At 43.0% G+C, this 25,000-nt stretch overlaps 2 protein-coding genes and 1 non-coding gene across 3 annotated transcripts in view; 1 reads left to right on the forward strand and 2 right to left on the reverse strand.

The window, feature by feature from the left end:
• The window catches only part of LOC143296480 (phospholipase B1, membrane-associated-like), a 27,254-nt gene extending 24,354 nt beyond the window's left edge, over positions 1-2,900 (reverse strand). The window contains exon 1 of the mRNA XM_076608437.1: positions 2,780-2,900. Coding sequence (XP_076464552.1) covers positions 2,780-2,819 — 40 coding nt within the window. The 5' untranslated portion in view covers positions 2,820-2,900. The remainder of the gene's footprint in view (positions 1-2,779) is intronic.
• On the forward strand, positions 1,588-1,659 carry Trnag-ucc (transfer RNA glycine (anticodon UCC)). Its single transcript has one exon. It is a non-coding gene; the product is annotated as a tRNA-Gly (tRNA).
• Positions 2,901-8,623: 5,723 nt separating the features above from the next.
• LOC143296616 (uncharacterized) overlaps positions 8,624-25,000 on the reverse strand; it is a 29,663-nt gene continuing 13,286 nt past the window's right edge. Inside the window, exons 8-15 of the mRNA XM_076608646.1 lie at positions 23,120-23,252; positions 21,679-21,836; positions 20,596-20,776; positions 17,841-17,939; positions 17,000-17,065; positions 15,166-15,255; positions 11,954-12,205; positions 8,624-9,277 (exon numbers count right to left, since the gene is read on the reverse strand). Of these exons, the coding sequence (XP_076464761.1) occupies positions 8,624-9,277; positions 11,954-12,205; positions 15,166-15,255; positions 17,000-17,065; positions 17,841-17,939; positions 20,596-20,776; positions 21,679-21,836; positions 23,120-23,252 (1,633 nt within the window). The remainder of the gene's footprint in view (positions 9,278-11,953; positions 12,206-15,165; positions 15,256-16,999; positions 17,066-17,840; positions 17,940-20,595; positions 20,777-21,678; positions 21,837-23,119; positions 23,253-25,000) is intronic.

The raw sequence follows: 25,000 nt of genomic DNA on the forward strand, positions 1-25,000 counted from the left end.
AGAGTGAAAGAATACTAAATCAACCAACCAGATAAACACACGTAAAGAAACACACACACACACACACACACACACACACACACACACACACACACACACACACACACACACACACACACACACACACACACACACACACACACACACACACACACACACACACACACACACACACACACACACACACACACACTCACTCACTCACTCACTCACTGACGTACACATACATTCACACTTCTTTTTTTTTCCTTTACGTCAGTAAAGAAACACACACACACACACACACACACACACACACACACACACACACACACACACACACACACACACACACACACACACTCACTCACTCACTGAGTACACATACATTCACACTTCTTTTTTTTTTCTTTTTTCTTTTTTTAAAAAAACCAGTACTGTGTCATCACCTTCACTGTCTATTGTTGATATCTTCGCTAACGCCACTGTCATTATCATGATCGTTGATGTTTCCACCATTTCACTTTTGTAAACGAAGTGAGTCTATGTTTTAACCCGGTGTTCGGTTGTCTCTGTGTGTGTGTGTGTGTGTGTGTGTGTGTGTGTGTCTGTGTGTCCGTGGTAAACTTTAACATTGACATTTTCTCTGCAACTACTTTGTCAGTTGACACCAAATTTGGCATAAAAATAGGAAAAATTCAGTTCTTTCCAGTCATCTTGTTTAAAACAATATTGCACCTCTGGGATGGGCACAAAAAAAAGAAGAAGAATGAAGCCTAATTATATCCAAACTGCATTTACTGTTATATTTATATTTTTTGTATTATCTAAACTTGGCACTTTGATCTGATATTCTGACCCAACAACTAGAGCAGTCATTATTATCATTTTTTGTTCAAACAGGAACTTCTTTTGCTAAGCATGGAAGTTTTATTTATTTTGCAAACGTTTTGGTGCAGATAGTAAAAAAGGGAAATTACTCTGTAATTAATGCTGGGGGAGTTAATTTGCTTTAAACTGATCTTTCTCATCTTACATTTTGAAATTATACTCAATACATAAAAAGCTTGGATTTTTTTAAAAAGTGTATCACAAGTGAGTCTTGAAGGCCTTGCCTCTCTTGTTCTCTTATATTTGCAATGGGAAAATAAAAGAACCCAACTCCGATAACAAAGGAGACATTTTTTGATAAAGATAAAGGGGACCTCTCCCACGATTTCTCGCAGTTGAAAGAAAACGTAGGAGGGGAACGATCACGATTTCTCGCAATCCCACGATTTCTCTCAAAGTGAGAAAAAAATTTTAATCGTGGGACTGCGAGAAACCTTGAGCTTACAGACCCCGTGTTTGTAAAGCTCTTAGAATTTGGCCTCGATCCGGATAGGCCGTGCAATATAAGTGTCAATAATAATGCTGCTGCTGCTACTACTACTACTACTACTACTACAACAACAACTACTACCACTACTACTTATAATAACCATCAACATCATCGCCAGGAGGTCACACGAGAGGAGACCCTGCTCTACAACAAAGTCACTCAAGGAGGTGATCAGTTTGTGCCTGTCCTGATTTAACAAGCACAGGACACTCCCTATTACCCAGGAAGCGTCGGTGGTGTAACGGTTAGCATGGTTGCCTTCCAAGCAGTCGATCCGGGTTCGACTCCCGGCCGACGCATTTTTTTTTTTTTTTTTTTAAAGGTCTTATCAGCGCGTTGGGTTTAAACCAAAGATGAGGCATATCAATTTCACTTCTTCATTTTTTTTTTCTTGTTCTTTATTATTTGCTATTCTTTTTCTTATTCCTATTACTATTATAAGTTATTATCATAATTATTGGTGTATGGATCTATTCATTCATATAAATATTGTCTGTCTATCATCTGTCTATTCATTCCTCTTCTACATATGATCATTAAACAGATGATTTTTGTTGTTGTTGGCTTTGTTTTAGTTTCTCACAGTTAAAAAATAACCCTGTATCTCAATAAGGTGATGCTTTTTTTTAAGATGTTCATTGATGGATTATGTTTGCTCTGTGAATGTTGAATCACACTATGTTGTGAAATGTCAAAATTCAACTGAAATATAACCTTTTGTACAGGGGTTAAAAAAAGAAAAAGAAAAAAGTCAGGCACATCTTCGAAATCAGAGAGAGAGAGGGAGGGAGGGAGAGAGAGAGAGAGAGAGAGAGAGAGAGAGAGAGAGAGAGAGAGAGAGAGAGAGAGAGAGAGAGTATAACACAGCTAAAGGAATGCTTAGCGAAATAAATGCGTCTTGAGATTGACACAAACAGCCCTTCATACACACAACCTACAACACGGCGAAGGAAATGCTTAGCAAACAATGTGTGTTTTGAGACTGATTTAAAATTCACTCTTCACGTTTGTCACTTGCTGTGTACACAGGACGCTTTTGTTCTCATCCGAAGATTTTCCCCGGGGCAATAATGTGACCATCATGATTATCGTGTGCATGAGATAGAATTTAGACAGATATGTTGGCAGTTTATATACAGTCATTCACCCAAGGTGATGCATTTTATTCTTTTAATCTCTGTTTATAGTGTTCTTGATCAGCTTCTATATCTATTTGTGTTTATAGCGAACTAGTGATTACACAGATCAATTGCTGCGGTATAACCACAACAACACTGTAAGGCCCACTCATTTCTTTTACAATTCTTTTTTTCTTCTCTCAGTTTACAAATCGTTTAAAAACGTATGCAGCAAAGATCGTGATTTGAAAACATGTGAGACGCAGACCTCAGTTTTCATTTTGAAAGGAGTACGACTTACCCCAACAGAGAAGTAAGACCAAACGCGGACGTCCTCCCATGCTGAGAAATAGGTGTGTATCACCTAATATGCCACACGTAGAAGTAAAGTCAACACCAGTCCTAGAGGTAGAAAGTTTTGGGGTGATACTGTACCAGTCACACAAGCGTAGACCTTTCTTCAGACATGATCCGATGACTTCATTTTCATTAAAAAAAAATTTGGATAACTCATAGGCGCCTTATTCGGGTAAGCACACACTGACCGACTGATTTATTGTGTATATATGTTGGGTTCTTTGTCTTTGATTTGATAGCAGTCTTCAAGTTAAGCAGACGAATCGTAATCGGACAAAATATTCCATTGGGGCACACCTACGTTCTATGGTCAATGTTTAACAGTGTAGTTGAATGTGTCCCATTCAGTTTCTTTGATATAATCTTCATTTTCCTAAACTTATAAGTCCTAAATCATACATCACACAGCAGTCTTTGTGGTGTGGAATAAACGTTGCAGAAACAAAACAGGCACGTTTCTGGATGTGTTTCTTTCTGTTGCTAACTGACGGCAAACTCCAAGCATCATTGGCTTAAGTCGCGAACTATACGTCATTCCAGATGAGTCAGAGTCACTGTTCTGGTGTGTTGTTCACCGGTTCAGAAACAAGACATGGTTCAATGCAATGTTCTAAAAATAGGTGGATAACGCACGCCTTCTTTGAGCCCCTTTGCTAACTGAAACCAGCGGAAGTGTTCAATCAGCCATTTTGCTACTCCTGTCAGTAGAGAGCGAAGCTGGCTTCATGGCAAGCTTTCACAAGCAAGTTTACGCTGCGTGTCACTGCACTGTTCTCCTGTAATAACTTTGCTAAATAAACCATTGGCAGATTTCAATCAAGACACAACATTTTGCATGTCGTGGTGGCAAGCATAACACGATTTCATCGAAGATACACGGTTACAGTTTAGAAACTACCACCAGTCAGCAGACGACTTCTCAACGGACTGACTGCAGGATACGAGGAACAATATGGCTTCCAGTTGGCTTCAGCTTTCCTGGCCACTGAGCTATCCATCTATTTTTAAAATCAGTGGGTTGAGAGCTGTGGAAAGGAGGTACAAACAAACCACACTGACGCTCCTTCCATGCATGATGAGAAAACAAGTACACTTGTTGGCATGAAAAAAACAAATGACAGCCGGGTGGTGCTGCACTGTACCGATGTGTTCTTCCCGAGGAGAGCAACCCGAATTTCACACAGAAAAATCTGTTGTGGCAAAGAGTAATACAATACAATACAATACAATACAATCTATGGAATAGCACCCACATCACGTGATGCAAGGCACACTATTGTTTCTCCTGACTGTGAGAGTAACGTTGAAAAAGAAAAGAGTTGAAGGAAGAAAAATGCGTGGCAACAGGAAAAAAAAAACTAACAGATTCTGCGGCCATTACTTTGTCGCAAAATAACGACAAACAAAAAAAAAAAAAAAAAAAAAGGGGGGGGGAGGGGGGCAGGGGGGGGGGACACCTTAAATAACTTGTAAGTCGATTTCAATAGAAGAAAGCATTTTTCCTTCACACACACACACGCACGCACGCACGCACGCACGCACGCACGCACACACACACACACACACACTTTGACATTTTATTGACATTTACTGCAACGTTCTCATGTCAAGGGGGTGCATGAATTTTCAGTCAAAAAGAAGAAATTAAGAGAGAGAGAGAGACATAGACAAAGAGACAGAGAGGGGAGAGAGAGAGGGGGGGGAGAGAGAGAGACAGACAGACATACATACATACAGACAGACAGGCCGACAGACAGAGACACAGACACAGACAGAGTCACACAGGGAAAGAAATACTTATTTCAGGGACCTATGGTCATACATTTCGCCCTTTCCCCAAGGCGCTGCAGCCTCATCTCAGAACAGCGATCAGAATAACGACCAGAATAATTATCAGCACGTGATTGTCATCCTCAGATATAGCCTGCAGTCTCGTGAATGCAAATGATGTGAACAAAACTGAAACAAATAAATTACTTTATGTTGTTGTAACCTTGGAGGTCTGTCAGCTGTGTCTGGTCTGAACTGCATGAAGTCCCCGACAGGCGCAATAGCCGAGTGGTTAAAGCGTTGGACTTTCAATATGAGGGTCCCGGGTTCGAATCTCGGTAACGGCGCCTGGTGGGTGAAGGGTGGAGATTTTTCCGATCTCCCACGTGAATATATAGTGTGTGCGCCTGAACCCCCTTCGTGTGTATACGCAAGCAGAAGATCAAATACGCACGTTAAAGATCCCGTAATCCATGTCAGCGTTCGGTCGGTGGGTTGTGGAAACAAGAACATACCCAGCATGGACACCCCCGAAAGCGGAGTATGGCTGCCTTCGTGGCGGGGTAAAAACGGTCGTGTTAAGTAAAAGCCTACTCGTGTACATACCAGTGAACGTGGGAGATGCAGCCCACGAACTAAGAAGAAGAGAAGAAGAAGAAGAAATATTTAATGAAGTCCTCATGTCACTGTTGTTGTTGTTGTAGTTGTTGTTGTTGTTGGTATTGTTGTTGTTGTTGTTGTTTTCCTAGCGTTCTCCTGTTCCTTGGCAGTGGTTAATTATCCTTCACCTTCACCTATCCCGTAGTCTTGTGGACCGTTGGGGCGCCACAGGTGATCTGGCAACCAGCATCCTCCAATCCTCTCGGTTTTCTTACCTCCTGATTGTATCGCTCAGCCTCAAGCCCGTCCGTTCTGGGATGTTGTCCTCCCATCTCTTCCTCTGTCTGCCTCTCCTTCTCCCCCCTTGCACTATGCCCTGCAGGAATGTCTTGGCAAGCCCTGATGATCTTATGACATGGCCATACCATTTGAGCTTGCGTCTCATGTGGTTAATTATGCATTCTCTTAACTTCTTCTCCGTCATTTAGAAAGAATTTAAAACTCCACTCTTCGGTCAGATCTACGAAATAGGCTGTTCCTTCCTCACGTTCCTCGCGTAACCCAACGCGCTTAGTCAGGCCTTGAGAGAAAAAATAAATAAATCATCAACGGTACGATAGTCCAGTAGATTTATGGACAGCTTTGTGACAGCGCCGTGATATAGATAGACGGACAGACAAACAGGTGAATAGGTACATAGATACAGAGATTTATAAACTGATACATACATACATACATACATACATACATACATACATACAAAACTGCATGATTATTTTCAATTCATACTTTAATTCCGAAATGCTAGAAGACTCGAACTCCTTCACAAGGAATGATCAGTTCATGTTTGCGCCTTATTATCATTCGTGTTGTGAACTGACAAACCATACTGGGGATACACATCACCAAAGAGTGTATAGGTACCGTGCCATTCGTAACAAAAATGAACAAACTTTCCCCCTAGCTTTTTCATCACTTTCAAAGCCGCGGCAATACGAACCAAGAATGGGCACAATAATCTAAGTTTAAGCACTAAAAATACTGTCCTCCACTTAATACAGACGTGCAAAATATCCACTTTCATTAAATTATAATGGCGAAGACACGATTCCTTACACAATATACAGGATTACACACATGTCTTTGTAAATGCCTATCAATCATGAGGCGCTGACGCCCGTCATTGCATGATATACAGATGGCTATACATTCTTTTTTAAATAATAGAATAGAATAGAATATGTCTTTACTACCAAGTGTACCGGGGTCACAAGGAATGTTAATAGAATAGAATAGAATATGTCTTTACTACCAAGTGTACCGGGGTCACAAGGAATAATGTGTATTTGTATTTCTTTTTCTTTATGACAACAGATTTCTCTGTGTGAAATTCGGGCTGCTCTTCCCAGAGCGTGTCGCTATACTACATCGCCACCCATTTTTTTGTATTTTTTCCTGGGTGCAGTTGTTGTTTTTTCATTTGTTTTTCCAATCGAAGTGGAATTTTTCTTCAGAATTTTGCCAGGAACAGACCTTTTGTTGTCGTGGGTTCTTTTACGTGCGCTAAGTGCATGCTGTACACGGGACCTCGGTTTATCGTCTCATCCGAATGACTAGCGCCCAGACCACCACTCAAGGTCTAGTGGAGGGGGAGAAAATATCGGCGGCTGAGCCGTGATTGGAATCAGCGCGCTCAGATTCTCTCGCTTCCTAGGCGGACGCGTTATCTCTAGACCATCACTCCACCTTGACCTTAATACAAAGGTGTTTTTTTGTTTTTTTTAAAATGCCGTTTTATAATAATTATAAAGGGGTATACACGTACTCTCACTTGATATAAAGGTGCAGACTCATGCTCTAACGCAATATGAAGGTATGGACGTAGTATGTTTTGATGTTCCTTCTGACTTAAATAGATGTTCACATACCTGTCATTGATGCCCTTATGCCATGTTTGTTTTTAATTTTGTTGTATGTTTTACAGATTAGTATTAATTCATATTGATTTCACCAATATATTCATTGATACTTTGTGCATGTAGATATACAATAAGTGTGCATGGGTGCTTGCTGGATTGCAAAATGAAAGCACGGGTATGTGTGTATTTGAAACGATGGAAAGTTATCGGACTTGCTTTGCTGTGACTGAGCTGAGTGTTATTTGGTTATGTATATGTTGTGTGCCAAATTTTACCGTTTTGCTTATAATTTGTATGTATCACATTGGTTATGTATATGTTGTATGCCAAATTTTACCGTTTTGCTTATAATTTGTATGTATCACATTGGTTATACTCAGTTTCTATACGAGATGATAAAGATATTGTGATTCTGGCTCCGATGGACACTAGGGCCCCTTCTGCGGCATGGTCATGAGTCGTCATCAACTTACAGTAGTCGGACCTTCCTGCATGGGAAGTGAACTACATGGTGAAGATGCTGAAACTGTGCAGCTGACAATTCACCGGAACCGAAATCTGACGACATAAAAACTGTGCTTTTTTGTAGCCTTTATGTCATCAAAACTGTGCTTTGTAGTTTTGTATGTTGGCGTAAATGGACAGAGCAGGTTTTGACTGGTTGAATACGCCGCTGTTATAGTTTCAGTTTCTGATTCAGTTTCAAAATTTCAAAGCATGCGAATTGATCCATATACGCTACACCACATCTGCTTTAATCATATGTATACATATATTATGTAAATTTATATGTATATATATATATATATAAACAAATATATCACTGATGTAGAAAACAGCCAAGCAGTGGTCCATTCTTCTCAAAACATCTCTCTCGCTCTGTAGGAGACAACAAGAACACCTAGTATAAACGAAGCGAAAGGAAACGAATTTTTTATTTCACGAGGGTAGTAAGAGTAAGCACAGCTGCTTTAAAAAAAAAATTTTTTTTAACATCCAGCCCTCAAAAAACGTTGAGACGTAAGACGTTAGCAGCCGTGTTACTTCTAATTCTTTGTGCCTTTCACATGGCTGACGTTTTAGGTCGTGTATATTTTTGTAATATAATCTCTTCATCAGTATTCCTACGGCCATTCACGTCTGAAGAAAAAAAAAAGTTTTTTTTTATGAACTTGCTGGTCGTAATACGGACGCTGACTAGAAATCTGTTCCGGAAGCTGTAAAATGGATGCTCATTGCCGGATTACTAGTAGTGAAGGCACGGGACTGTGTTTGGAACTCAGACAGACGGAGACTGACGCTCCTTATCAACCATTCCAACCGTATAAGCAATGGTTCCACGTGATCCGCCTGATATCGGGTTTAAGATGGTCCGCCTCAAGAACACACCACACTGGAGAAACGATTCATGCATCGGGTTCTTTAAAATGTGTCACAAGGAACAGAATGTTGTTCGTACATAAGAGCAGTGGACAAAGCAGAAACAAGTAAAACAACTCTTAAAGAGCCACTTTCAAAATAACCTTAGGAACAAGTATACAGCTCTTCAGAGCCACTTTCAAAATAACCTTAGGAACAAGTATACAGCTCTTCAGAGCCACTTTCAAAATGACCTTACGAACAAGTATACAGCTCTTCAGAGCCACTTTCAAAATGACCTTAGGAACAAGTAAACAACTCTTCAGAGCCACTTTCAAAATGACCTTAGGAACAAGTATACAACTCATCAGAGCCTCTTTCAAAATGACTTTAGGAACAAGCATACAACTCATCAGAGCCTCTTTCAAAATGACTTTAGGAACAAGCATACAACTCATCAGAGCCTCTTTCAAAATAACCTTAGGAACAAGTATACAGCTCTTCAGAGCCACTTTCAAAATGACCTTAGGAACAAGTATACAACTCTTCAGAGCTACTTTCAAAATGACCTTAGGAACAAGTATACAACTCTTCAGAGCTACTTTCAAAATGACCTTAGGAACAAGTATACAACTCTTCAGAGCCACTTTCAAAACGACCTTAGGAGCAAGTATACAACTCATCAGAGTCACTTTCAAAATGCCCTTAGGAACAAGCATACAACTCATCAGAGCTACTTTCAAAATGACCTTAGGAACAAGTATACAACTCTTCAGAACCACTTTCAAAATGACCTGAGGAACAAGGATACAACTCTTTAGAGCCACTTTCAAAGTGACCTTAGGAACAAGTATACAACTCTGACAGAGCCACTTTCAAAATGACCTTAGGAACAAGTATACAACTCATCAGAGCCACTTTCAAAATGACCTTAGGAACAAGTATACAACTCATCAGAGCCACTTTCAAAATGACCTTAGGAACAAGTATACAACTCTTCAGAGCCACTTTCAAAATGACCTTAGGAACAAGTATACAACTCATCAGAGCCACTTTCAAAATGACCTTAGGAACAAGCATACAACTCATCAGAGCTACTTTCAAAATGACCTTAGGAACAAGTATACAACTCTTCAGAGCTACTTTCAAAATGACTTTAGGAACAAGTATACAACTCTTCAGAGTCACTTTCAAAATGACCTTAGGAACGTCGAACAAGCATGCAACTCTTCAGAGCTACTTTCAAAATGACCTTAGGAACAAGTATACAACTCTACAGAGCCACTTTCAAAATGACCTTAGGAACAAGTATACAACTATTACAGAGCCACTTTCAAAATGACCTTAGGAACACGTAAAACAACTCTTGAAGAGCCTCTTTCAAAATGACCTTAGGAACAAGTATCAACTCATCAGAGCCCACTTTCAAAAATGACCTAGTAAACAAGTATACATCTCATCAGAGCCACTTTCCAAAATGACCTAGGAACAAGTATACAACTCCGTCAGAGCCACTTTCAAAATGACCTTAGGAACAAGGAGACAACTCTTTCAAGACCACTTCAAAAGGACATAGGAAAACGTATACAACTCTGGACAGAGCCACTTTCAAAATTGACCTCAGAACAAGTATACAAATCTTCAGAGCTCATTTCAAACCGACCTCAGGGAACAAGTATACAACTCATCAGAGCCACTTTCAAAATGACCTTAGGAACATGTAAACAACTCTTGAAGAGCCTCTTTCAAAATGACCTTAGGAATACATGTAAACAACTCGGAAGAGCCTCTTTCAAAATGACCCTAGATCAAGTAAACAACTCTTGAGAGCCTATTTCAATGATCCTTAGGAACAAGTATAACAACTCTTGAAGAGCCTCTTCAAAATGACCTTAGGAACAAGTAACAACTCTTCAGAGCACTTTCAAAAGACCTTAGGAACAAGTATACAACTCTTCAGAGCCACTTTCAAAATGACCTTAGGACAAGTATACAACTCTTAAGGGAGCCTCTTTCAAAATGACCTTAGAACAATTATACAACTCATCAGAGCACACTTTCAAAATGACCTAGGAACAAACATACAACTCATCAGAGCCACTTTCAAATGGACCTTAGGAACACGTATACAACTCAGCAGAGCCACTTTCAAAATGACCTTAGGAACAAGGATACAACTCTTCAGAGCCTCCTTCAAAATGACCATAGGAAAACGTATACAACTCTGACGAGCCACTTCAAAATTGACCTCAGGAACAAGTATACAAATCTTCAGAGCCACTTTCAAAACGACCACCTCAGGAACAAAGTATACACTCATCAGAGCCAATTTCAAAATTGACCATAGGAACAAGTAAAACAACTCTTGAGAGCCTCATTCAAAATGACCTTAGGAACAAGGTAAACTACTCTTGAAGAGCCTCTTTTCAAAATGACCTTAGAACAAGTATACAACTCTTGGAAGAGCCTGCTTTCAAAATGACCTTAGGACAATGTAAACAACTCTTGACAGAGCCTCCTTTCAAATGACCTTAGGAACAAGGTAAACAACTCTCAGAGCCATCTTTCAAAATGACCTTTGGAACAAGTATACAACTCCTTCAGAGCCACTTTCAATATGAACTTAGTAGGAACAAGTATACCACTCTTCAGAGCACTTTCAAAAATGACCCTTAGGAACAAGATACAACTCATCAGAGCCACTTTCAAAATGACCTTAGAACAAAACATACAACTCATCAGAGCCACTTACAAAAATGACCTTTAGGTACAGTTCCAACTCATCAGAGCCACTTCAAAAGACCTTAGGTAACAATATACAACTCATCGAGAGCCACCTTCAAAAAATGACCATAGGAAAACGTATACAAACTCTGACAGAGCACTTTCAAAATGACCTCAGGAACAAGTATACACCTCTTCAGAGCCACTTTCATAACGACCCTCTGGAACAAGTATACAACTCATCAGAGCCCACTTTCAAAATGACCTTAGGAACAAGTAAACCAACTCTTGATTAAGAGCCTCTTTCATAAATTGACCCTTAGGAACAAGTAAACAACTCTTGAAGAGCCTCTTTCAAATAGACCTTAGGAACTAAGTAAACAACTCTTGGAAGAGCCACTTTCAAAATGACCTTAGGAACACGTAAAACAACTCTTGAAGAGCCTCTTTCAAAATGGCCTCACGAACAAACCGAACGATATAAAGGGGTGTAAGGAAAAGTTGAACATGGAAAAAAGCATTTCAATTAACTGAACATTTACGCGACAAAAACATTGGTTTGGCTGCGACCCACCACCACTGCACACTGACAACTCAAAAGTCCACCCCACAACTCCACCCTCTCTCTCTCCTCACACACACATCTGACAGAAGTTGTTTTTTTTTAATGTATATAAACTTCTTTTTTTTAAATACTTAAATGGTTTCATAAGAGCTTCGTGTCCGTTTTCGTTTGATGACCAGACCAACGACAGCAACGATGACGATGACAGCACCACAGCCAGCCACAGCGGCGACGACAGAGAGGTGGGATGATGCAGGGTGATGATGAAGGGGTTCTGGTTTGTCCTCATCTCCCCTTCTTCATCTTCTTCCTCCCCCCTCAGCTCTGCTGTGTCCGCTGGGGGGACGGCCATCCTCTGGCCCTGCCCCTGCCCCCGCTCCTGCCCCTGTCCCTTGCTGCCACTGTTCAGGTTGGTGAAGAAGTAGGGCTGGGCCTGCAAACGTCAGCGCTATCTTCACTATCAACAACCATCTACCTGAAGATCTAGTCATCAGCCCCATCCACATGTAATATGCAGCTTCTGTTCAAACGTGTGTGTGTGTGTTTTGTGTGTGTGTGTGTGTGTGTGTGTGTGTGTGTGTGTGTGAGTGTGCAGTGCGTGCATGTGTGAGTATGCACAATTTTTTTTTATATTGATATGCATTTGTATGTATCCTAATTTCTTCTGTATCTGTGTTTGTGCATGATTTTCGATTTATGTTCGTATCTTGTTATGTACTATCCCCCCGCCTATCCCCTCTCCCACCCCCACGCCCAGTATTCCTTGTGACCCAGGTACAATTGGTAACAAAGACATATTGTATTGTATTCTATTCTATTCTATTGCCACCGCTGTTGTCGTCGTCGTTTCCGTGGTGGTAATTTTTGACTCACTTGTGTAAACAAAGTGAGTCTATGTTTTAACCCTGTGTTCGGTTGTGTGTGTGTGTGTGTGTGTGTGTGTGTGTGTGTGTGTGTGTGTGTGTGTGTGTCTGTGTGTCTGTGTGTCTGTGTGTCCGTGGTAAACTTTAACATTGCAATTTTCTCTGCAAATACTTTGTCAGTTGACACCAAATTAGACATAAAAATAGGAAAAATTCAGTTCTTTCCAGTCAACTTGATTAAAACAATATTGCACCTCTGGGATGGGCACAAAAAAATAAAAAGAAGCCAAATTGTATGCAAACTGCATTTACTGTTATATTTATATTTTTTTATTCTCTTGGCACTTGGCACTTTGATCTGATATTCTGACACAACAAGAGCAGTCATTGTTATCATTTTTTGTTTAAACAGGAACTTCTTTTGCTAAGCATGGAAGTTATATTTATTTTGCAAACGTTTTGGTGCAGATAGTAAAAAATGGGAAATTAATCTGTAATTAATGCTAGGGGACTTAATTTGCTTTAAACTGATCTTTCTCATCTTAAATATTACATTTTGAAATTATACTCAATACATAAAAAGCTTGTGTGTTTTACTCTCAGTGTACAGGGCTTTCACTATGTTCATTCGCCGAAGTGGAAAATACTAAAATCAATACGACGAGTGGACTTTATAGATCTATTGGCTGAGCCCTGAAGGTCATGGGCAAAAATCAATTGCGTACACATATTTATACACATTCAAAGCGCGTGCTCATATTCTTCGCGAATGCGAACGACACCATTTTATTTTCAAGTTGTTGACCTGCCCGTTCAATCCTATATTCAATCGACAATACTCGATAACATGTGATGGAAAGTTGGAGAAGCAGACCGTTAAAATATTTATTAAGAGAAAGATTTGTGAACACCTGATCACTTACTGGATTATGCCCCAAACTGCCATAAAAATATCCACAGTATCAGTCAGAATTCACAGTTAAAAAAACAACAAAAAACCCATGTGAGTTAATACCCTTGAACTGATGAAACGTAAAAATTTCCAGTCTTGACTTTTCTCAAAATGAAGTCCTTTTCACTTCATAAGACGTTTAGAAGTACTTGGCTCTACGTGTTATTAGTTTAACAAAATACTCAATTTTCATATCAACTTTTAAACTATAACACTAGAATGAACATAAAAGAGAAATTAAATCGACCGTGTCAACCGGGTGTAACTAACTGAAACTTGTACATCTATCAAGATCCAGGGAAAACGGCTAAATGTTGCAGTGTGATTGCGGCGACAGCCACGTCTCCTTTACCGCGAACTTAAAAATAATTTTTAATTGCCCTTAAAGATTTTTTTAATGCCAAAGATACATCAGAATAATATGATTTAAACAGCGTTCTCACTGCGAATGTCGCAATCGATTTATCGCCCTTTAAAAAAGCATGTTTAAATATTATATTTTCAAACGTCAGTTAAGTAGCCACGATAGTGTAATGGGTAAGACAGTTTCTTCTCACCCAAACACGCGGAGTTCGAATCTGCCGTTAGGACTTTTTTTTTTCTTTTTCTTTTAACCCAAAGCTTTATAATAACAAATACAGAACACATTTTAACGATTAGATTTTTTTTTAAAGTGTATCACAAGTGAGTCTTGAAGGCCTTGCCTCTCTTGTTTTTATATATTGTCGACGGCACGATCATATGAACGCAATGTCGTCTTGTCATTAGCATCAGCATCATGACCTCCATAGACGCTGACTCAATCGTCATCATCATTATCATCATTATCATCGTTCATCATCATCGTCATCACCACCATCCCCATCACCACCACCATCATCATCATCATTATCATCATCATCATCACCATCACTATCACCATCACCATCATCACCATCACCACCATCATCGTCATCATTACCATCACCATCACCATCATTATCATCAGCATCGTCGTCATCACCATCACCATCATCATTATCACCATCACCATCATCATCATCATCACCATCACCACCACCACCACCACCACCATCATCATCATCATCATCATCATCATCATCATCATCATCATCATCACTTCTCACATGACCACCAGCGCTAAAAACACCACCGTCATCCGTTGCCATGTGACGCTAAGCCCGACTCCACATGTGCACAAGACGACGTTCAGGTGGTGATGCAGGGCACCACGTGTTCCCGTGTCACCGACACAGGGCTGTGTCTACGTGTGTCCACATTTAGAGAGGAAGGTGGCAGAATACAGTGTCCGTGAGGGTCCGGGTTCGAATCCCGGTCTCGCTCTTTCTCCCAAGTTTGACTGGAACATCAAGTGTCTCTACAAAAGACCCTAAATGACCTCTCACAAGTGTCTACCATCACACTGCAGTGGATTCCATCCCACTGCGGGATCACTGGGAATGAAGAAGCTGATGCTCTGTCAAAAGTGGGAAGCAGTTCAGTCACCCAGTGACGTATAGAGAGGCAAAAACCATCATCCACAGCCAGTACCGAAGGAAGAGAAGGCCGAACGCTGACAAAGGGACAGATGCGATCCACCAACTCCAGCGACACCAGCAAACAATCCTCTTCAGACTTCGTACAGGCCACTGCAAGCTTTTGAGTCATCTGAGCCGAATGAAAATATCTCACACCGATGAATGTCCCTGTGGCACAGGTACACAAACCCCAGAACATATTTTCCAACGCTGCCCCACTTATGAGGATCTACGACGCCAGTTCTGGCCCGAGGGAGTAGAGCTACAGGCACAGCTTTGGGGTGACCGGACTGACCTGGAGAAAACTGTGGGCTTCGTCAGGGCGACGAAGCTTCAAGTCTGACGCATCCCAACAATATCGAACGCTGAAGAAGAAGAAGACTGGAACATCAAACTGAGCGTTTCTAGACAGACATTTGGATGAGACGATAAACCTCGCGGATAAAGGACACATGGCAACATAAGTGTTGTCCTGTGGCAAAATTCTGTTGAAGAAATCCACTCTAATGTGTACACAAATATCATATGCATGCATTCAAACCTGGCTAGCGCGTTGGGTTATGCTAGCTGTTCAGGAACCTGCCTAGCAGATGTGGTGCAGCGCATATGGATTTGGCCGAACGCAGTCATGCCTACTTAAGAAACTGATAGTGAAACTATGTATTGTGACTATGTTGGTGACATTACATCAGGAAATCTCTATAGTCACTGTGACTATGTTGGTGACATTACATCAGGAAATCTCTATAGTCACTGTGACTATGTTGGTGACATTACATCAGGAAATCTCTATAGTCACTGTGACTATGTTGGCGACATTACATCAGGAAATCTCTGTAGTCACTGTGACTATGTTGGTGACATTACATCAGGAAATCTCTATAGTCACTGTGACTATGTTGGTGACATTACATCAGGAAATCTCTATAGTCACTGTGACTATGTTGGTGACATTACATCAGGAAATCTCTATAGTCACTGTGACTATGTTGGCGACATTACATCAGGAAATCTCTATAGTCACTGTGACTATGTTGGTGACATTACATCAGGAAATCTCTATAGTCACTGTGACTATGTTGGTGACATTACATCAGGAAATCTCTATAGTCACTGTGACGTCACCTGAGTAGAACTCTATTATAACCACATATCAGTAGAACTTAACTCATTCTACTCCAGGTACGAGAAAACTCGTACCATGATTACTTCCCCTGTGGAGCAGGTACAAGTATTCTCGTACCAACACACTATTCTGATTTCGTTCATTCTTGCTTGGTACAGTTGGCATTCTAAACTGAGCCGTTCGTTGATTCCGGAAGTATGAAAACGAAGCTTTGTTTGACCGATTAAAACAACATTTTTCCATCGATTATCACTGTTTTAGAGAACCACCCTGTTTTTTTTCTGCAATGGTCCAGGGGAGTTACAGCAGGCATGTAGCTGTGGGGTAGAGTGAGTTAAAATGCTTAACTCACTCAGTACGGCCAGTCCTCTCTTCTCCTCTACACAGACCCCTCGGATGTCCAGTGGGTGTCTGAATGACCCAACCTTTAGTTTCCATCGTCAGAATTGTGGTATTCTTTGTCAACATTCACCTCTTCAGAAAGAGAGCCTTTCGCTTGCAATATTTTGATGATGGTAAATGGGGTGAAACGCTGTTAACGTCGTCTCTTTCGCCGTTCGTATGGAAAGAGTTAATATAACTTTAGCTCAGTGCAACCCTATCTCACGTTGCCTCAGTAGAGTTCTATGATTATTGTCGCACACCGCAGTAGAACTATATTACATTTACTGTCACTGTACAGCAACGGAACTCGGCATCAATCGTGACGTTGCTACAGTGGACCTTTCTAAAGCTGTGGAATGATTACCTCAGTAGGACATTCAATGGCTTCTCCTGGAGACCACTGGGTCCTTTTCCCGTGGACTGGTTCGATCTGATTATAAACAGAAACAATTAATTTTAGTAAAATGATGGAAAAAAGACGAGTGCTACCAGTAACACGAGCTTTCGAAGAACTCACACGTGCAGACACACAGACACAGTCACACAGATACGTACACACACACACACACACACACACACACACACACACACACACTAACACACACACACACACACACACACACACACACACACACACACACACACACACACACACACACACTAACACACACTTAAAGCAAGGAAAGTTATGCCCGGAATATCGTTTTATTTGTGAATGTTTATTATCCCCCCTTTTCGTTTTTTGTTGGCTGTTGGTCTTCGAAATCTTGCTCAGATGATCTTAAAGTTTTTTCCCCCTAAATATGAGTGATTTTTGTTGAGTCATTCTTTTTACTCCAAGACAATAAACAGATGATGATTTTTTCCCCCAAAAGGTATAAAAAGGAACCAACAGACACGTATTTCCAGTGTGCATTTGAACGAAGGAACATGCATCTGGAGTACGTTTAAGTCCAAGGCTTTTGTGGCTTGTCAGTGTAAAAGATTCATTTCCAAAGTTGCATGAGTGCGAGTACTACTGTGCGTGTGTGTGATTGTTGGAGACTCTGTGTATGTCTGAGTGCGCGCTTGCTTGAATATGTGTGCGTGTATGTGCGCATGTGCGTGCGTATATCTGTGTGTGTGTGTGTGTGTGTGTGTGTGTGTGTGTGTGTGTGTGTGTGTGTGTGTGTGTGTTGTGAGCGCGCGCGTGCGCGTGCGCATACCATATTGTTCCAGAGAGCACTGGCAGCAGCAGCCTGACCCTTACGACTCAGATGGAAGCAGTCTGGAGCGAAGTAGCTCATGTCCGGCTGCCCGTCTTCCTGAAAACACACATTTAAACAGCTAACACCAAGCAACTAACCACTGACACAAATAATACACCTGAGTATATCCAACCAACCAACCAGCCAGCCAGTAAACCAGCCAATCCACAGGTCAACGAATAGAAAAGTTCACCCAAAAAAAGGCAAGCAAAGTTCTAGGACTGACTCACCCCCCGCCCCTCACCCCGAAACAACGCACCCTTCACGGAACAAAGACCCAGTCTCCAAACAGCTTGACCATAATTAAGGTCTTCAGTTCTGCCAACGGGGTTTTCCAGCTCAAATACTGGCAAGCAAAACCTACCAAGTAAAAACTAAGAAATCCCCAACTGAACTAATGAGTGAGCAACAAAACAAGCCAGTTTACCACCCAGCCAAGAAGTTGTTTCACTCTGCCTCACTAACCCACCACTTCACTCAGCAAACCAAACTGGTTCTACTACCATTGACAAGCCGGAGAAAGGATTAAATGAACGCACGAACGAACGAACGAACGAAGGAAACGAACAAACGCACGAGATGACTGATTGACAGACAGACTGAGTGACTGACAAACAAGACTGCTCACTCGCTCGCACATTTGTTTGGGCTTCTTTTTGTCCTTTTAGGTGCTCATTAATTTTCAAACAAATTAGACCAACTACTTCACAGGCTGAAGAAGTGAGTATCATCGAACTGTTCTCATTCAGCAAAAGTGTCGTTTGTGCGGTCGCTCGCTCTGTTACTTATTCTATTGATTCACAAACTTGATATGGAGGGGAAATATCACTTAATGCTGCAACTCCCACGTTCACTCACATGTACACGAGTGGGCTTTTACCTGTATGACCGTTTTGTTTTGTTTTTTACCCCGCCATGTATGCAGCCATACTCCGTTTTCGGGGATGTGCATGCTGGGTATGTTCTTGTTTCCATAACCCACCGAACGCTGATATGGATTACAGGATCTTAAACGTGCGTATTTGATCTTCTGCTTGCGTATACACACGAAAGGGGGTTCAGGCACAAGCAGGTCTGCACATGTGTTGACCTGGGAGAACGGAAAAATCTCCACCCATTACCCACCTGGCGCCGTTACCGAGATTCGAACCCAGGACCCTCAGATTGAAAGTCCAACGCTTTAACCACTCGGCTATTGCGCCCGTCATGCTCCTGGGGTTAAAACTTCCCTACACCCTCCCTCCACAATCCACCGCCCCCACCCCTCCAGCCCCAATCTCTGACCAGCGTGGGTGAGGTATGTAGGTGTCACTGGAGATTACCGTGCACACCACAACAATCATGAAATACGAACAAGGCACACTTCCTACACCCTCCTTCCACCTCCCACACTCCCCCACCTCTAAGTCTTCCCCCTCCCTCACCCACTGCCACCCCTTCAGCCCCCCTGTCTCTATCTTGAGGAGGTAGGTGTCACTGAAGATTACCGTGCACACCACAACAATCATGAAATACGAACAAGGCACACTTCCTACAACCTCCTTCCACCTTCCACACTCCCCCACCTCTAACTGCTCAGTCTTCCCCCACCCTCACCCACTGACACCCCTTCAGCCCCCCCCCCACCCCACCCCCCACACACACACACTCCCCTGTCTCTATCTTGGCCCCCCCCCCCCCCACACACACACACACTCCCCTGTCTCTATCTTGGGGAGGTAGGGGGCACTGAAGATTACCGTGCACACCACAATAATCATGAAATACGAACAAGGCACACTTCCTACAACCTCCTTCCACCTCCCACACTCCCCCACCTCTAAGTCTTCCTCCTCCCTCATCCACTGCCACCCCTTCAGCCCCCCCTGTCTCTATCTTGGGGAGGTAGGGGGCACTGAAGATTACCGTGGACACACCACAATAATCATGAAATACGAACAAGGCACACTTCCTACAACCTCCTTCCACCTCCCACACTCCCCCACCTCTAAGTCTTCCCCCTCCCTCATCCACTGCCACCCCTTCAGTAACTATCTTGGGGAGGTAGGGGGCACTGAAGATTACCGTGGACACACCACAATAATCATGATAAAATTATACGAACAAAGCACACTCCCTTCACCCTCCTTCCACCTCTCTTTGTCTCTTCCTTTTTCTTTCTCTTTCTGATCAAAGTAATACATATGCATGTACTAATGTTGTTCATCTTTTTTTCCTTTTCTTTTTGTCTTTATTCTTATTTTCATCTCTCTCTTTTTTCTTTGTTGTTGTTGTTGACACAATCTGAAATTTATTCGTGCAGTATCATGCTTTTTGTATTGGGCATTTCTTACGTTTTCCCTTTTCAATGAGGGCAGGATGAAAACAAGCCATCTGTGCTTAGTCCTCCCCCCCCCCCGCCCCCTCAATTAAAAAAAAGGTTCGTTCTCACACTCTCCCTCCCCCCCCCAACCCCCACCCCCATCCTTGCTCACTCCACCCTCATCCCCACCCACCCCCACCCCACGACCCCACAACCCCTCTTCCCCCCTCCCCCCCCGCCCCCTCAATTAAAAAAAAGGTTCGTTCGTTCTCACACTCTCCCTCCCCCCCACCAACCCCCACCCCCATCCTTGCTCACTCCACCCTCATCCCTACCCCCACCCCCACGACCCCACAACCCCAGTCCCTCCCCCCGCCCACCCCCATTCAGCCCCCCCAATAAATCTCTGACCAGTCTGGGGAGGTAGGTGGCGTTGAAGAAGGGCTGGGAGACCACGGTGAAGTCCGGCCTGGAGTCGTAGCGTCCCGACAGGGCGATCTCCTCCACGGCCCTCTGGTACAGGTCCGCCTCCTGGATCAGGGCCAGCTCCGCTTCCGCGTTCCCAGGAAAGGCCGCGCAGTCACACAGCACGCTGCACGTGCAACACGGTCTCTTTGTATTGTGTTACTCTTTTTTTTCTGTCACAACGGATTGCTCTGTGTGAAATTCGGGCTGCTCTCTCCAGGGAGAGCGCCACCCATTGTTTTTAGGGGGGTGGGGGGGGGGGATGTTTGTTTTTTTCTTCCCGCAATGTTATTTGTTTAACAGTATTTTCTCCCCCACCTTGAGTGGAGGTCTGGACGCTAGTCATTCGGATGAGACGATAAATCGAGGTTCCGTGTGCAGCTTGCACTTAGCGCACGTAAAAGAACCCACGGCAATAAAAGGATTGTCCATGGCAAAATTTTGTAGAAAAAATCCACTTCGATAGGAAAAACAAATGAAAAAAAAACTGCGGACAGGAAAAAAATACAACAACAAAAAAGAAGAAGAAAATGTGGCGCTTTCAGTGTAGCGACGCGCTTTCCCTGGGGAGAGCAGCCCGAATTTCACACAGAGAAATCTGTTGTGACAAAAAAGACTAATACAATACAATACAATACAATACAATACAATACAATACAATACAATGATGATGATGATGATGATGTTGAGGAGATCAAGAAATTTCATGAAGTGCTTCATTTCAAACAGAAGCAAAGCTCTGGGCGTTTTACAAATCCTTAATGATGATGATGACGACGACGATGACGACGATGACGATGATGATGATGATGACGACGATAATGATGATGATGATGACGACGACGATGATGACGACGACGACGATGATGATGATGAAATCCCGCAAGCTTTGATACCTTCTTGAAACCGAAAACCGACGAACTGAAAGTCTGCGCCAGAAGAGAAGAGAACTGCCCCCCACACCCACACCCCCCCCACCCCCACCCCACGGCCACCCCCAGCCCCCGGCCCCCACCTCCCCAAACGCACTAGTGCAGCGTGGAGCAGAGCAGTCCCTTGTTGAGGTCCGTGACGATCTCCATGTTGAGGGGCTCCACCAGGTTCACCAAGGTCCGCGGGAGCTGCGCGTGCAGGATGTCCAAGGCGGCTGTCACGTGCTCGTGAAACTCCTCGAGGTTGATGTCATCCTGAATGGACACAGAATGAACGAATAGATGAATGAATCAGAATCAGAATCAGAACAACTGTATCATCTCAGAAGATAAATTAAGTGTGGAGAAGTCTGTGATACAGATTACGGACAAAACAGTAATATCTGGCACACAATATATGATATGTTGGAGTGATGGCCTAGAGGTAACGCGTCCGCCTAGGAAGCGAGAGAATCTGAGCGCGCTGGTTCCAATCACGGCTCAGCCGCCGATATTTTCTCTCCCTCCACTAGACCTTGTGTGGTGGTCTGGACGCTAGTCATTCGGATGAGACGATAAACCGAGGTCACATGTGCAGCATGCACTTAGCGCACGTAAAAGAACCCACGGCAACAAAAGTGTTGTTCCTGGCAAAATTCTGTTGAAAAATCCACTTCGATAGGAAAAACAAATAAAACTGCACGCAGGAAAAAAAGAAAAAAAAAGGGTGGTGCTGTAGTGTAGCGACGCGCTCTCCCTGGGGAGAGCAGCTCGAATTTCACACAGAGAAATCTGTTGTGATAAAAAGAAGTACAAATACAAATATGTAACAAAATTGCAGTCAGCAAAGTCAGTGCATCTGTCCATCCATTCACCCATTCGTCTGTCAATGAAGAAGAGGGGAGGAGAAGAAGAGGAAGAAGAAGATTAGGAGTCGGAGGAGGATGGGGAATAGGAATGAGGAGGAGGAGGAGGAGGAGAAGGAGGAGAAAAATCAATCGGTGAGTTTTTAGCTACAAAGGCTGAGAAGACAGACATACAGACAGGCAAAAAAATGGGTACACAACCTCTCTAAATATTCCCTCTTCCTTTCCACATTCTCTCACCCCCACCCCCCCAACCCCCACCCCCAACATCCCCCCTCTGTATCGATTTCCGTCCCTCTCTCCGTCAACCTTCAATCCCCCTCCCCCTTCCATTCTCTCTCTCTCTCTCTCTCTCTCTCTCTATCTATCTATCTATCTATCTCTCATAGTCTTGTTTCCATTATTTATTTGTCAGCAAATTATGTCACTGTCTTTTGTTGCTGTTCAAATACCCCTTCACGAGGGGCTATGGCCTACATATGAATAAATCAGTAATCAATTAATTAATCAATTATTTAATTAATTAATTCCTTCCTTCTTTCCTTCGTTCCTCCATTCCTTTATTCCTTCATTCATTCTCTCTCTCTCTCTCTCTCTCTCTCTCTCTCTCTCTCTCTTCCCTTCTCTCTCCTTCTCTCCACACCCCCCCCCCCCCACCCTCTCTCTCTCTGTCTTTCTGTCCGCCACACTGACCTGTTTATTACAGAAGTCACAGAGGTCGTTGTTGCCGGACAGTACGGTGACCACCTTCCAGTCGTTCTCAAAGTCCACGCGAGGGTCGTTGCGCATGCGCAGAATCATTTCCTGGGCCTGGTCCACCAGGTCACTGTACACGTCACAACGCTGGACGGTCATCTGGCTGCTGACCGACCTGTCTGTACTGTGGGCAGTTTTATGAACCTCAACAGTCTGAGTGCTGGCAGTTTAAGGCCCTTGACTGACTGACTATTTGCAGTTCAAGGACCTCTACAGCGTGAGTTCTGGCAGTTTAAGGACCTCTACAGTGTGAGTGCTGGCAGTTTAAGGACCTCTACAGCGTGAGTGCTGGCAGTTTAAGGACCTCTACAGCTAAGTGCTGGCAGTTTAAGGACCTCTACAGCGTGAGTTCTGGCAGTTTAAGGACCTCTACAGCTGAGTGCTGGCAGTTTAAGGACATCTACAGCGTGAGTGCTGGCAGTTTAAGGACCTCTACAGTGTGAGTGCTGGCAGTTTAAGGACCTCTACAGTGTGAGTGCTGGCAGGTTAAGGACCTCTACAGTGTGAGTTCTGGAAGTTTAAGGACCTCTACAGCGTGAGTGCTGGCAGGTTAAGGACCTCTACAGCGTGAGTGCTGGCAGTTTAAGGACCTCTACAGCTACGTGCTGGCAGTTTAAGGACCTCTACAGCGTGAGTTCTGGCAGTTTAAGGACCTCTACAGCTGAGTTCTGGCAGTTTAAGGACATCTACAGCGTGAGTGCTGGCAGTTTAAGGACCTCTACAGTGTGAGTGCTGGCAGTTTAAGGACCTCTACAGCGTGAGTGCTGGCAGTTTAAGGACCTCTACAGCGTGAGTTCTGGCAGTTTAAGGACCTCTACAGCTGAGTGCTGGCAGTTTAAGGACCTCTACAGCGTGAGTTCTGGCAGTTTAAGGACCTCTACAGCTGAGTTCTGGCAGTTTAAGGACCTCTACAGCGTGAGTGCTGGCAGTTTAAGGACCTCTACAGTGTGAGTGCTGGCAGGTTAAGGACCTCTACAGCGTGAGTGCTGGCAGTTTAAGGACCTCTACAGTGTGAGTTCTGGCAGTTTAAGGACCTCTACAGTGTGAGTTCTGGCAGTTTAAGAACCTCTACAGCGTGAGTTCTGGCAGTTTAAGGACCTCTACAGCGTGAGTTCTGGCAGTTTAAGGACCTCTACAATGTGAGTTCTGGCAGTTTAAGGACCTCTACAGCGTGAGTTCTGGCAGTTTAAGGACCTCTACAGCGTGAGTTCTGGCAGTTTAAGGACCTCTACAGCGTGAGTTCTGGCAGTTTAAGGACCTCTACAGCGTGAGTTCTGGCAGTTTAAGGCTCCTGGAGAGTGATTGCTGGCGATGATTTAAGAACCTCTACAGTCTGACTGTTGGTAGTTTAAGAACCTCTATAGTCTGATTGTTGGCAGTTTAAGAACCTCTACAGTCTATTAGCAGTGTAAGACTCCCGGACTGTGACTGCTGACAGTTTAAGAACCTCTACAGTCTGACTATTGGCAGCTTAAGACACTCAACAGTCTATTGTCAGTTAAAAATTTTAGACGGTCTGACTATTTACACTTAAAAACCATCGAAGTCTGTCTATTGACAGTCTAAGACTCTTTTGACAGTCTAACCGTTGACAGTATTAAGACTCTTGAAGTCTGACTATTGACAGTTTAAGACCCTTGAAGTCTTGACTATTGACAGTTTGGGAACATTGAAGTCTTGACTATTGACAGTTTAAGACCCTTGAAGTCTCGACTATTGACAGTTTGGGAACATTGAAGTCTTGACTACTGACAGTTTAAGACCCTTGAAGTCTTGACTATTGACAGTTTGGGAACCTTGAAGTCTTGACTATTGACA

The sequence above is a fragment of the Babylonia areolata genome, chromosome 21, assembly GCF_041734735.1.
Source record: "Babylonia areolata isolate BAREFJ2019XMU chromosome 21, ASM4173473v1, whole genome shotgun sequence".
Lineage (NCBI taxonomy): Eukaryota > Metazoa > Mollusca > Gastropoda > Neogastropoda > Buccinidae > Babylonia > Babylonia areolata.